Source organism: Bombus vosnesenskii, unplaced genomic scaffold (genome assembly GCF_011952255.1).
Source record: "Bombus vosnesenskii isolate JDL3184/JDL3185 unplaced genomic scaffold, Bvos_JDL3184-5_v1.1 scf7180000013436, whole genome shotgun sequence".
In the NCBI taxonomy this organism is placed as follows: Eukaryota; Metazoa; Arthropoda; class Insecta; order Hymenoptera; family Apidae; genus Bombus; species Bombus vosnesenskii.
In genome coordinates, this window is record NW_022883050.1 from 17658 (window position 1) to 31536 (window position 13879).

A 13879-nucleotide genomic window follows, 5' to 3' on the forward strand; every position below is an offset into this window, starting at 1 on the left:
CTTTCAGAAATACATACCTTTGCTTTTAATTGTGAGTTACTGTTTCGAACATTGCTCACTTCGTTCTCCAAGCTGCTCATTTTAGATACTAATTGATCTTTCTCTTTAGTCAACTCTGTCAGCTGACCCTTGTAACTGTTCAGTAAAAATCCCTTGTTGGCGTTCGCCGACTCCAATCGTACTAATCTAAATTATTTTATTAGTTTATTAAAAACGAAGATAACGCGATTACTAATCAAATTTGTAGCCAATTCGGAATACCAACAACTTCTTTTTCATTAAGCAAATTTCAAATACTTGTTTTTAAGGTGAGCAATGGTCGCCGAATCCTCTTCCACTTTTTTCTTCAGATTTGCCAGCTCTCTGTTCTTACACGCGTCTCGAGAATTCCCCCTATGGTGTTCCTTCCCCGTGGTGTACTGCAACCAGTCCCGCGTGTCATCTATCTTCCTCTTTAAGGAAAGATTTTCGCTTATTAGATTGTTCAAATTCGTTTCGGTTGCCTCCATTTCTTGCTTCAGCTGGTCAAAGCATTCGCTGATCGACTCGTGCTCCTCGCATTTACTTTTTAGCTTCCTCCGAGTCACGGCTAATTCTCGTTTCAATTTGTTCATTCTTGCCACTGTCGTGTGCAGCTGATAAAAGCGAAGCGCGTGACACGAATTCCAATTCGATATCGCTGTCTTCGTTTCTAAAATACTCTGTTACTCTAAATTGATATACCTTCTTACGTAATCTACTCGCAATCCTCTCGTGACACTTTAACTTTCTACGAGATTTAATTTGGTAATTACTACTCCTTCTCTGATCTACTGTACGGGGACCAAAATTTTCCAAAACAGAGGTACAAATACGCACGATGTTTTCTTGCAACATCTCGTTTTCTTTACGTGCTTCTGCTTTCGCGTTTTCTAACAATCTGTGTTGGACAAGAGCTCGATGTAAGCAACACGCTTTTTAATTACGTTATCGTTTATACAAGCAGAACGTTCCGTATGTAACTTTACTTTTTGTACTTTTCTTTCGCGATTGGTTTCGCCTTCAAAGCCACTTCCAGATCTTCTTTCGTTCGACTGAGCTTCGCTTCCAGCTGCGATATGATCGTCTCGTATCTAATGGACAAATTTGAGATTAATCAAATTTAACGAGAAGATACTCGAAGATTAAGAGGCTGAATATTTAAATATTAGAGATCTACCGCTCTTTGATTCTAGCTCCCAGAAATTCACTTTTGTCGTGCAAATACCTTTGTTACACCCTGTATAAGTAGATACGAGTTTGGAGAAAAATTTCATTAATCCACGGCTACGATTAATTTTGGCATATTTTCGCGCGATCGAATTTCCCTTGAATTTCTGGCCGGCTGGAAAAATCGTCAGACTTTTTCGACAAAAAATTAAAAAAAAAAAAAAAAAAAAATGAAGGAAACAGACGGCTTTTATATATTCTCTATAAACTCACTCGGCCTCCTTGTTCGGCGATATTTTCCCCTTTGTCCGCTGCTCGATGCGCCAATTCGATTCAACGTGGATATTTCGTTCCGGCAAAAAAGGAAAATTTACATTAGGTACGCCGGCTGATATTGTGGAAAAGTCGTTGTTTGTTTTCCGTCGAAATTCGAATTGAATAGTCGAGTGGATTTTATGAAAACTCTTATACATTGCAGATGTATTTTTTCTTTTTTCTTTTTCTTTTTTGTTCAACTTGCTAGCCGTGCAAGACGAATACCGTACTACGTGTGTGTATTTAAAAATGGTGAGCCTTTCACATACTTGACAAACGAGTATCAATTGAAAACAGGAATCTTATTTGACTGGATGTATAAACGAAGAGTCTCCGAGAAGCGATCCATATAACAAAAACTGATATAAATTTTGAATGTTTAAATTCTTCAAATTCAATAACACACGATTGGAAGTTCCGACGGATCGTTCGAATTTTTGTTTGAGAATTTTGCAATATTTTAATATACATACTCTTTGCATACCTCAGTCCCTCTGGCGAGGGCTTCCTCGATCAGGCATTGGGGAGCAGAATCCTCGTCGATACACCGAAATGCCGACAGTTTTTTTTCTTTGAAATGAACGCACGACGGGGCGAAATGATTCGCCTCAGTCGATAGTTTATTATCGTAGAGATTTTTCTCGTCCAACTGGATAGCTTCGATGGGAGTTTGTGTACAAATTGTTTTTGTTTCTGTGTCGAATCTTTTATCTAGAAGACGTATAAAAGGCAATACACAATGTACAAATAGTATTTGTAAGATATTATCGGAGGAGCGTTCGAGTTCTGTGCGCTACTGCCACCTGGTGATATTTCCCGATATTATCTACAGCAATGAAATCTGCTATATCGATAAATTCGCACAACTCGAAAAACAAGCATATTGTTCGATAATGTTATTGCATTTTCACATACGATATTTAAATCGGAAAAAACGGGGCAAAGTATCTATAAAAATATTGCCGTAAAAAGCGATATCAAAGATATCTTACTATTGGAATTCTACAATATTAAAGTACTATCGTTCGTATTTAAAATATCAGAGTAGGGTAACAAATAATTCCGATTATACAGCTTTCTTATTAAAAGAATACTTTCACCAACAATATTAAATTACCGAATGTAATCTCATAACTATACAAACACCTCATCGAGAACTCGTTCGTATTCGGCCAGCGAAAATTTCATTTCTCCATTCGTCGAAGGTAATAGGAAATTAGAACCGAAGCGTGTCCGCAAAGGGAAGCTTACGAGATAGCTTACAATCTTTAGAGTCGAATTACTTAAACAAAGGCGTTTCCAGTGGAGATTACTGTTATTGGAGGCGACTCGCCATTCTCGATCGTAGCGAAACCGCCAGTCGACAATGTATAAAGATACAGTTCGAACGGACGTGAAATTTCTACAAAAGTGGGGGTTTCGTATGGGTAATACGACCGGACACGACTATCGGCGAGACAAAACGAACATCCCCTCCATTCCAATCTGCCTGGTCGGACCGTATTATCGGATATTATCGGGCCATATGGAATTTGGGGCCGAAAATAGTCCCGTGCAGGAAATTGCTAACGACTTAAACGTTGGGGCGGTGCGCAAAGACCGTAAGTCCCATGGGCCCAGTTGTGATGGATGGTCCTTGGCCAGTCTGTAATTTGAAGGCGTTATATGTGCACCCTGACGCCGTATACTTTTGCAACAATCTTCCATATGTCCCCGACTGTCCCCTTTAACTGGTCCGTGGTTTCGCAATCGATCACTGCTCGTCATTCGTCGACGCGAACGAGCTCCGACGGAATTTCTCTTAATTCGATCGGTGAGAAATATCGTCGGATCCTAAATTCTCTAGAAATACAAGAATTAAACTTAATTTCGCACTTTGATTTGCACAAGATTTTAAAGATATGGACATATATAAATATATATGTATATATGTATATATTTTTTTTTTATTTTTATTTTGCGAAAAATTAGGTATTTACGTAAATTTCGTTTGCGATAAGATTCCAGCTTGCGATCAGATCTCTCGATATCGAAATCATCGTTCTTTTTTTGCAATTTTACATACGTAAGGCTAAAAGTCGAAAGGAAGAGTAAAGTAAGAAAAAGAGATCGAGAAGTTGTTATTACATTCGCAAGATTAAAGCACGGAAAATTGTAACAGCATGGTCAACGTTCAATAAACTAGTACTAATTAGACGGAAAGGGCTTACACGCGCAGCTTGCACGCGCTAATGAAATTTGTTTGTCAATTAAATGGCGATGCCGGTGAATTTTCCCTATACTTTGCCCCTTGGTCGGCACGCTAATTAATTTCCACGCTCGAGTTCACTTTATTTATGCGCGACAGGCTTCAAAATTGCAGCACGGCCGCTGCTTGTATATTTACGCGGGCAGGTAGACTGCGCAGACCGCAGCGTGCAAAAATAGCTCGCGCGAATTGGGACCGGCGTTTCGCTGACCGAAACACCCGCGTACACTCTGTAAATTGATCCCAGACTGAATTGATAGCTGGAATATTCGGGGCTTTCTTTATTTGAAAACAAGGGAAAAAAATAAAAAAAAAAAGATGAAAAAAATGCGAACAAAATACCTTTCCCGTTGTGTAGCGATCTGGTTTACGCTGTTCGCGCTGTTTCGACGTTGCATGAATATGCATGTAAGGTTAACTCGTTATATTCTTTTTTATTTTACCAGCTTCGCGTAGGCAGGCTGCGTAGTGCCCTAAGGTTTAAGCCAATAATCATTTAATTGTTTAGAATAGCAATGGCGCGTGAAAAATTCCAACATACAGACGTATAGGTTATGTTCGATGATTATCGAATTCGAAGAGTACAATTCTTAATTACAATTTACATCAATTTGGTATCGTCGGTGTAACCGGGCGAGGAACAATCCAAATTAATTGGCGATAATTGCGTACAATCCAAAAAAAAAGAAAAGAAATTGGTAACCTACCTATTTACTACGAATAGTACGCAACTTGACGATGTAACCTCAACGCTTCATAAAATTCTAAACACTCTTACGCTCCAATTCGAAAAATCCTGACAGCCTGCCGGCCCAACAAAACTACCGTAACGTAAAATACTCTTCCATCGACCGAGCCATTTCTAATAAACTATGTATTTCGTTACGAAATCTCATTTCGTTACGGTGTAGACGTAGAGAAGCTCTCCTCCCCCCTCCCCCCTCCCTTCACCCCTCCACTTACCATGCGACCTAGTACCATGAAATTATTGTAGATAATATGTGGATAGTTTGTCCGCGATTAGTCTGTCCAACGGATTATATTCCTCCCCTTTTCATTCCTGTGGTGCCCCGGGGGCAGCAGCGCTGTGATAAATGACCGAATCCTTTAGTGTTTTTTACCCGCGGACCGCTTAGCTGATTCGTTCCCCTCCGCTCCCCGCCTCACCCCGTCCCGGCGTCGCCCGTGCACACGACCCGTCCTTACCCCCTCATCGCCTGTCCCGGAACCTGCGCCGACTGGACGAAGGTCGCCGCCACAATTTCGTCGTAAATCACTGCAAATCGTTGATGTAAAACGGCACGGGTAATTAGATACACTAACCTGCGACGGGGCGCGTTTCTTGCGCGTCAGCGAGCGACGAACAGCCATTCTGCTCCTGGTTCGCGTTCCTCACGATCTTCTGCAACAGACAACGAATAACGCGTGCTTTTATTCCGCGTCCAGAGTCTTAGATAGCCGTTTCTATGTTTCCTTAACGATATTTCTTTTTCAGCAGAAAATCGCTTGAAATTCTCGTCATTTCTGTACGTTTTTACGGCGAGATTGCCTGTAACTGTTTGAAATAATCGAGCTATGAAATATCGGTATTTAACGTTAAGTATTAGGTTGTTTGAAAGGATTCTTTCGTTTTATGAGGAAGTAATAGGCGAACAACATTTTTTGTTTTATGTCATTTTATTGAATTATGTACGATGCATTTTGTGCCGATCGAAGGACGTTCCATTGAATAATATAAAACAAAAAATGTTTCCTTACGAAAGAAAAGAAGCTTTCCGGACAACCTGGTATTAAATATGAACGGCAATCTCTGGTTGCGATGCAACTTCGTTAACACGTATCTCTAGCGGAACGGAGACTCGGATACGCTCGCACAGGCAGCCAAGAAAATCTCCCACGTGGACCACGACGGCTATGGTTAATTTGCTGAGGTTGATCGTTGTTTATTGTGGAATCCTTTTAACCGAGACAATGGGGTAAGAAGTTCCATCGGGAGAAGCAGTTGAATCGCCGATGAAAAAAGAAAATGAGAAGGGAGGACGGAGAGATTTCGTCATTAACGCGACCAAACCCCTAACGACGAGCCTTGTACTTCGTCCAGCCGGGAATCTGCCCTCGGGATCGTTGGAGTTTTAATGCCGCGATGACTCCCTCTGGAATCGATGGCACCGCTCTGTGCCAGTACACGGCTTGGCTCTTGCCTCTTAAACTTCTCCCCGAGAACGTTCATATTTTCATTTGGTGTCATTAACGGATTACGCGTTGTATGTTTTTTTTCTTTTTTCTTTTCGCCAGGGCGTAAAAGGGAAATTGCGTTAAAGTGCGCCTTAACGGGGATGCTTTATTAATCGTAAAAAGAAATGAACGACTTTTTGTACCAGGAGGAGGTTGTGAAATGGTCTTCGGGTTAGGTGAGAATCGAGTGGTTTCGAGATATTAAAATTTTATGCGTTTTACCGATGGCAAGAACGGTTTTAAGCAGTGGCAAAGTGCGTCAGAATTTTCTAACAAATGGCCAGTATATGTAAGTTTCTGAAATATTTGATATCGATGAAATCGTTGCTCGGCACATACGTTTTTCTAAAATAAACGCTACGCTCCCTTCGATAGAAAGAAACACGAATGCACGCGATTTCGATTGCAATGAATTGTCAAGCCAACGTTCGAACATCGACGAACCTCTTAACTATACGGCGACAAGAAAATTCCAGCGGCTCGAATGGTAATAACCTCTTGAGCAAACTAGTTCAACACGGTAGCACAGATGCCTGATTCCGATCAATTAACCATATCCGTATAAAATCGAGTCAGGAATTACTTTAATCGCAGGTGGCATTACGCGATCCTAGAGGGAAGAGGCGCGCAATTGAATTAGATGGTGCGCAATCCGTCAGAGATGCAATGAAATCACTTACAAGCGGCGTAAATGTCGCCGTTAAATTACGTTTAATGCCGTGGCGGACACATCACGAAGTGAAGCCAGCCTAGCCGTAATCGATGAATAAGCGAGCTCGGTGGATTCCGTGGAAAACCGGCAAATGTGATTTTAATGTCAAGCGGCTCGCGAGAGCCCCGTATTTTCCACGGGCGTGTCTCTAACGACCCGGCTCGATGGCCCCCGGCTACTTTTACCATTTTGTTACGTTACGTTAGGTTATGCTACGTTCGCTCGTGGTACATCGACGCTACGTTGCGCATCTATTATGAACGCCATGCGACTGCGGGCCACTTCGAGTGGGAATTGTGAAAGTTGCGTGTATTTGAGAGATTTAAAGTGGTTTTAGGCAGTTTCGGAGAAATGGACTGCGATGGAAATGTTCAGCTGAAGGGGATGCGCGTGATGTATGTAGGTATTCTAATAGCTAGTTTGCCAAGTTACTATTAACTAAGGCACGTCGTGATTCTAGAAAGGTATGTGTATGTAATTGCAAAGTAATTGTATTTTCCGATGTCTGGCAGCATCGCTCACATTTAACGTTACTCTTTTGTTCCTATTGCAGTTCCATGTTGGATAGGACCGTAATCGCTCCTCCAGTTTCAGAATTTTTCCAAGTCCGTTGCTAAGACAAATCGTTTTTCATAGGACATCCGCCGACATCGAATATACGAACAACTCGTTTCGGTCTGTCGGTGATTAATCTCGTCCAAAATACAACGTAGGTGATTTTTTCAAGCGGTGATTTGGCCATCAGCGCGACGATCGCGAGTATGGACCGTGTGGGTCGTGGAGAGCAGGCGGCACAGAGAGAGGAAAACAGCAAGCGCGCGTATCGGTTCCCTCGTTTCATCGAGTTCTCCAATAAGAGTACACCTATAATTTGTAACGTGGCTCGGGTACCGGCCTAATGGAAAAATGCGTTCCGGCCAATTTTACGCGCAGCCGTCAGGCCAGGTTGTTGGCCGGGGCAGCGGGACGAGAAAAAGAAAGAACAAGAGAAATTATACGCGGCAGGGGGAGGGGGAGGGAAGCGAGGGAAACGCGCGACTGTGCGAAAATTGGCCACGAAACGAGTCTGAGATTTAACCCTTCAATGGGTCATCGGTGACCACGTGTAGCTTCTTAAGTTAGAGGATGCGAGTATAGGATGTGAAACCGACCAGATTTTTGTGCCAGATTATAGTATTATGACAATGCATTCTTACGTACAATGCTATAGCAAATTTATAGTTTATAACTTTACAAAGCTACGTATATACGTAATTTACCATTAATAAGTCTCGATATTCAGTGTCACCGTTAAAAATATCTATTATACGCTCAAAATTGCTACGAGTATATTTCACAAATATACGTTTGCAGTGAATATCTTCTGTATACATTTTCAGATTGATTCGAAATAACAATGCAATCGCGACTGTCGTGCTAATTACAACGCTAACGAAATTTCAAAATGTTTCGTATAACACGTACCAGATAAACGCGAAAGCTTGCTATGGCGAGTGTTGAAATACTCTGGCGAGCCACTGTACGTTATATAAAACAAAAAAACAAGAGTTTCGTCCCCGTTTCCAACGCGAATATCCCTTCGTACGAATAAATGTTATTCAATATCCCGCGCGTTCCGCCGACAGATTTTCATTTACGGATCGCGAATCCCGTGTATGGGGATTTAAAACCAAACGCGGGTATCGCTGTATCAGCGTCGGCGGCCGCTCGAAGCGTGTTCCACGGTGTTCATTTCAATTCTCCTCTAATTGAACGCTGTTCAATATTGACGAGTTAAATAATTGTCTTTGGAAAACTGAGCCCGAATAACCGTTAATCATCCCTCTCGTCGACCCGTCGCGTTGCGCACGCGATCCCATAATATGTAATTCGCGTCCTACCGCGAGAAGCGAGGATGAAGGATGAATAAAAAAAAAAAAAAAAAAAACGAAAAACCTCAGCTCGTGTACTTGGCATCAGAGACGCACCGCCAGGAATTGTAAATGGAAAAAATTAAATATTGCACTGGTACATGTGAAACGTCGTTTCTCTGAATTTTGAATTTCGCGCGTCACTATTTGTACATTATACGTTCGTGTTATTCTATATTACGAATTATAGTAAGTGTATAGTAAATTATACTGTAGTAGTAGATATTTCTATATTTAATCGGAATTTGTAAAATGTTGGATAAAATTTCCGGTAAATATACGGTGTCGCCTAATAGATCAATTTACTAAAGTTAAATTTCCCATTTTGAATGTGACAATGACATTCTCTTCAGCGCTTGTGGAACATCGAGCACAATGATTGGAACGTATTGCAGGAGAAAATTACAACTTACTTACGTATTACGAGAACTATCGAAACCGATAAAGTGGAAGAGATCGCCCTTGGTATCGCCATTGGCAAAGTGCAGGAACATCGAACGAGTCGAAGGACAGGAAGAGAGCCACGTATCGCAGTCTCTGGCATCATAAGCGGAGTAACAAGCCATGCATTCTCGGACGTAAAGATGTCTCGGCAGTCGGCTCGGTTATATCTTCATTATAAGACCGGCAGAGTTACGTACTGCCGCGGCAGGCTCGTGGTGCTCAAAATTATGTGCCGCCCGCAGTTATCATTGCCTTCAGGGTCAGCCGCACGAATAATTGCCTTCCACCCATATGATACGCTACGTATATGTCTAACCGAGTTGGATCCGCGTGTACACGATTCTTCGTCCCACGATAATTCTTACAGACCACTCGATTCATTCGCGAGTTAACCTACGCGTATCGAATGGTGGAACAGATTTGTCAGATTTGTCTGGCGATACGACGATACGAAACGAATATTTTTCAAGTATAAATTAATAACATCTTTTTGTACAATTAAGTTTCAAAGCTAATATAATTTCAAACAAATAGACGGTAGCGACCATGGAGCATTGCATACCTATACACAGTCATTCCATAATTATCACAATTTTTCTTTGAATCTATTAGAAGAATCAAAGTCCATTTTGCGCTAAATCCTTCGCCTAATCATTTCACGATTGCGAACGAACGAGAATTTTTTCGATTTCGCCGAGCAAATTCCAACGACGTGGACCATCGTGCATAAAGGAGTCCGCAATCGTGGTGGTTATTCGGTTGGCACGAATCCGCGACATCGTTCGAGGGCACCGAGGCGTGCCAAAGGGTAAAAGGAAGCGGCTACAGACCGGAGAAAGGAAGATCCTTCTTCTTCTTCTTCTTCTTCTTCTTCGTCCTCGTCTTCTTCTTCTGCATCGGGGTGCCTCGAACCGCGTTCGAGAATGCAGATACATAAATTCATGAGCGGAGTAACAACCGGTGACGCCACGCTAGCTTCCGTGCCGCGGCGAGCCGCGTCGCGCGGCAATCGTATTCATGAACCGACACGGTAATTAGGGACACTAGCTCGCCTCGCAACCGGAAGTCGCATCGGGGAATCCTCCCTGCGCGGCCTGGAACACCACCGGAAATACTTATGCATTCCGTTCGTTTCGTAAAGAAAATGCGAGTTGAACATACATCGAATCGCGGCATTCCGCGCGACCGACGCGACGACTACGCCCAAAGTTCGATAAACTCTAGCGCGCCGACTGCGAGCTAACGGACGAAGAACAACGCTCAAGTGGATCCTGAATATTATAGACGACTTAGAAAGTACAGTAAATTTTCTATAGCAATAAACACAGAACTGTATTTTATGAAAGCTAGCAGTGGATCTAACGGATCCAGCATTTTCATCCCTCCGTGCGTATTTTACAAACATCGTGTAAATTACGACTTCAGTGACTGACGGGATACATTTGTCTATGGAATGAACAAATATCTGGCTCGCGACTTTATTACACTTTACGTTTTACTTTGGCTACCATTATTCGTCTTATCGATATTTTAACGACGTTGTCGATAATCGTCGATAAAATAAATTATCGTTAATCATTAGCAACGCCTGAAACTATTACCGCAATATCAATATCGTTTTTCATTTCCGTTTTTAACTTCATCGATCCTTCCACGTTCTGCATCTTGCTACATCGACTCAATCGCGTTGCCCTATCTTTCGAAAATTCAACGTCAAATCGTTTACTAAACACGTTAAAAGTCATTCCGTTTCCTAAAAATCAATTTTTTTTTACTCTACTCTCGAGTTCGCTTCACCCAGGCCACCTATATCTCCACATGTTCCATTAATTTTTCATTTTTTTGCTCGCAAAACGAATTCTTCCCTACTCGGCTGAACGAACGGCGTTACACGACACCGGCAATTACCGTCTAAAGGCGATCGTTGCTTTTCTAGCAATTAAACATCCGAGGCATCCTGCTTATCTACGAATCTCGAATGCAAACGTCGATATTTCATACGGATAGCCTAGTTACAAGCAGGAATCACGTGCAGTCGCGTTCACCGTGATACCAACCGAACGAACGCGACTCTTTACGTCGACGCGCAGCCTGACGATGAACAAAAGAAGCCAGCGCGACTTAACATATTAGCGTTAATTAAGGCAATTATGTCTCCGCGTAGCGAGCATGAGACTGTGTCCGCTCTTCGGCGAGACTCATCCATATTCAACAACCGTTTCCGACTGGAGCTGCGCGCCGACATCGCAACACAAGTCCTCGTTGTCCTCGTGGATCGTCAACGGTGTGTCTTTCGAGGTACTCGTTGACAACCATCGTGGGATTGTCCCGTTCACCTAAGCTATTAAGCCTCGAGGTCGTCTCTAAGGTAATCCGACGTGTTTTACGTAATACTGTCTGATGTTATTGCGATGTTTTCGTGTCTTCGTTTTCGCGATCCTCTTGATGCTTGTACATTGGCAACTTCCAAACGCACAGTCTCTTTCTTAAATCGAACATTTTTTCCCACGAATATCGGTACAACGTTCCGTTTTTGTAACTGTCCTTTGTAAGTTTTGTTTGTCTTAAGAATATTATCAAAATGTAGCAACAAACGTAAAGTATAACGAATTGTCAATTATTTTACGACCTGGAAATGACCAGACTTGATCGAAAAACATCTACAATATTATCCTATCCTACGATCTAACATAATCATCGATTTCTTTTTAACAATTTTCATGGTAATAGCAGTTTCTAATTAAGGGATAACCCAGATAGATATCAGGTAATGTTATCTTTTTATTGCTACTATTACAAATAAAGAAGAACAAGGAGAGAGAGAGAGAGAGAGAGAGAGAGAAAGAGAGAGGGAAAAAGAGGGGCAGAGAATCACGTAGACTGTCGGAGGAAGGATAAAGGGGGAATAAAAGGGAGTTAAAGGGTAAGGGGTAGTCGCGGGCAGCTGCAGCCGTCTATATCCAGGTCGACTGGATATAGACGGAGTCCAAGGGGTGGCTGGCCGGAAGAGGGCGAAGAGGACAAGGGGGTGGCAGGAGGAAAGGAGAAAACCGGGCACGTCTAGGTTTTGCTATGACCAATGGCAGACGGGGACACAGCGCGCCGCCGTTCGTATCGATCCAAGAGACTACGTTGGACTCCGTCGAATACCTCTCTCTCCCGGGTCACCTCATCCGTCCTCCGCGGATCTTCGTTTTCCGCCGCTGCTCCCGTCACCCCGTGCTATCTTACGCTCTCGTTCTTCTACAATTTATAGCGGACTACTCTTGTTTCCATTCTTTTGTATCCACAGATCGACGTCTTTCGATTCTTCTCGCGATTCTCCCTGTTTCATTTTTATTTCATTCTCTCACACAGCTTAGAGTCGTACACTTGCATGCTATAAAATTAGTATCTTCAGGATCTACTAACGAAGAAGGGACGTTAGACGATCGCTCTCGATGAAATATAAGTATCAAACGTGTGCATTAGATTATTTTTAAGAAGATAGATCATTTTTCGCGTAATGTAGATCCTACGTTCTTTTCCGTATGCGCCCTGCAAATTTCACTTGCAAATCGACGAAGTTATCCATTGGAATTGAACACACGGAATTGAACATTTGACAAAATTACAAGAAGAATATGAGATATCAAGCATATGGACGATACACGTCTGAAATATATGGACGAAGAGTCGAAGAATCAGCGGACCACCTAACAAGAAGCACGCCTGCGCGAAAGCCTCTGCTGGATCCAGTTAGGTCCTCCCTGTTCCGCGACACGATGGATCGTGGGACAGAAGCAGGCTGTGACACAGCGGAGGGAAGGAGGAATACCGTGTTCTGTGTCACCAACTGCGCGTTGTCGCCACGCTGGTGACACTCCGCTGGACATGCGTACTCTTCCGACCTATCGTTGCTCGGGTTATTAAAATTTTCGAGCCAATGAACATCCGCGGATCGAACGACAGGGGCTGCGCCCTCCGAGGATCTGCTTCCTTCGTGGTCAAGGAGGGACGAATCCCACGGTTCCTCGTATAAATGAATACGAATCGAGCAACAGTTTATATCTATCTACTATGCTGTCTACCGTAGAAACTGGAGGAATTTTTCTGCAAGAAAGTAATATGGGATATATCCATTTAATTCTTTAACTACATCGTGCTTTTCCTTCCAATAGATACGATTTAAATATTACAGTTGCCACCTCACCGCTGTAAACCCTTCAATTATCTGCAAGAAAAGGAGTGGCGTTAAAAAATAGTCGAGAAGACCGTCCTGACCGAAGAGTTTTGCACGTCACTGTACATACATACATCGAGAAATAGAGCAAGAGATAAAAGAGAGAGAGAGAGAAAGAGAGAGGGACAGAGAGAGAGAGAGAAAGAGAGAGAGGAGGCGGGGTGGCAGAGAACTAGGATGATTTTATGGTCGTGTAAGTCGGGCTAGGGTCGCTGAGTGGCGGTTTTTGTTGCGAGCCACGCTCGACCAGGCCCTGAACCATCCAGCATCTTTCCTCCGCGTGTAACGCCCACTCCATTATCTCGGTGATGATGAGTGCGCGGGCGGGTGGACCTCGTAACACACATCAGCGGAAGGATTACCCTTCGTTCCAGCGTCTCCTTGCCTGCCACCTCATGCCCGTCCCGACAGCTGCCCCTAGCGGCCGCCCCTTCTTACTCCTTTTCTTCCTCCTTCTCCTTCTTCTTCTCCTCCTCCTTCGACTCCTTCTTCTGTGTCGACTAATGGGCAAAATGATTTGCGAGCAAAAAATAAATTGCCCAGGAATTCTTCGATGACGGAACCGACCGGGTATATCGTTGCAATGTTGGCTCCAGCGATCGGAG

At 43.0% G+C, this 13879-nt stretch overlaps 1 protein-coding gene across 1 annotated transcript in view; it reads right to left on the reverse strand.

The window, feature by feature from the left end:
• The window catches only part of LOC117238140 (kinetochore protein NDC80 homolog), a 152475-nt gene that overhangs the window by 938 nt on the left and 137658 nt on the right, over positions 1–13879 (reverse strand). Inside the window, exons 3-9 of the mRNA XM_033502796.1 lie at positions 5075–5153; positions 1989–2214; positions 1462–1512; positions 1008–1112; positions 724–919; positions 298–635; positions 18–186 (exon numbers count right to left, since the gene is read on the reverse strand). Of these exons, the coding sequence (XP_033358687.1) occupies positions 18–186; positions 298–635; positions 724–919; positions 1008–1112; positions 1462–1512; positions 1989–2214; positions 5075–5153 (1164 nt within the window). The remainder of the gene's footprint in view (positions 1–17; positions 187–297; positions 636–723; positions 920–1007; positions 1113–1461; positions 1513–1988; positions 2215–5074; positions 5154–13879) is intronic.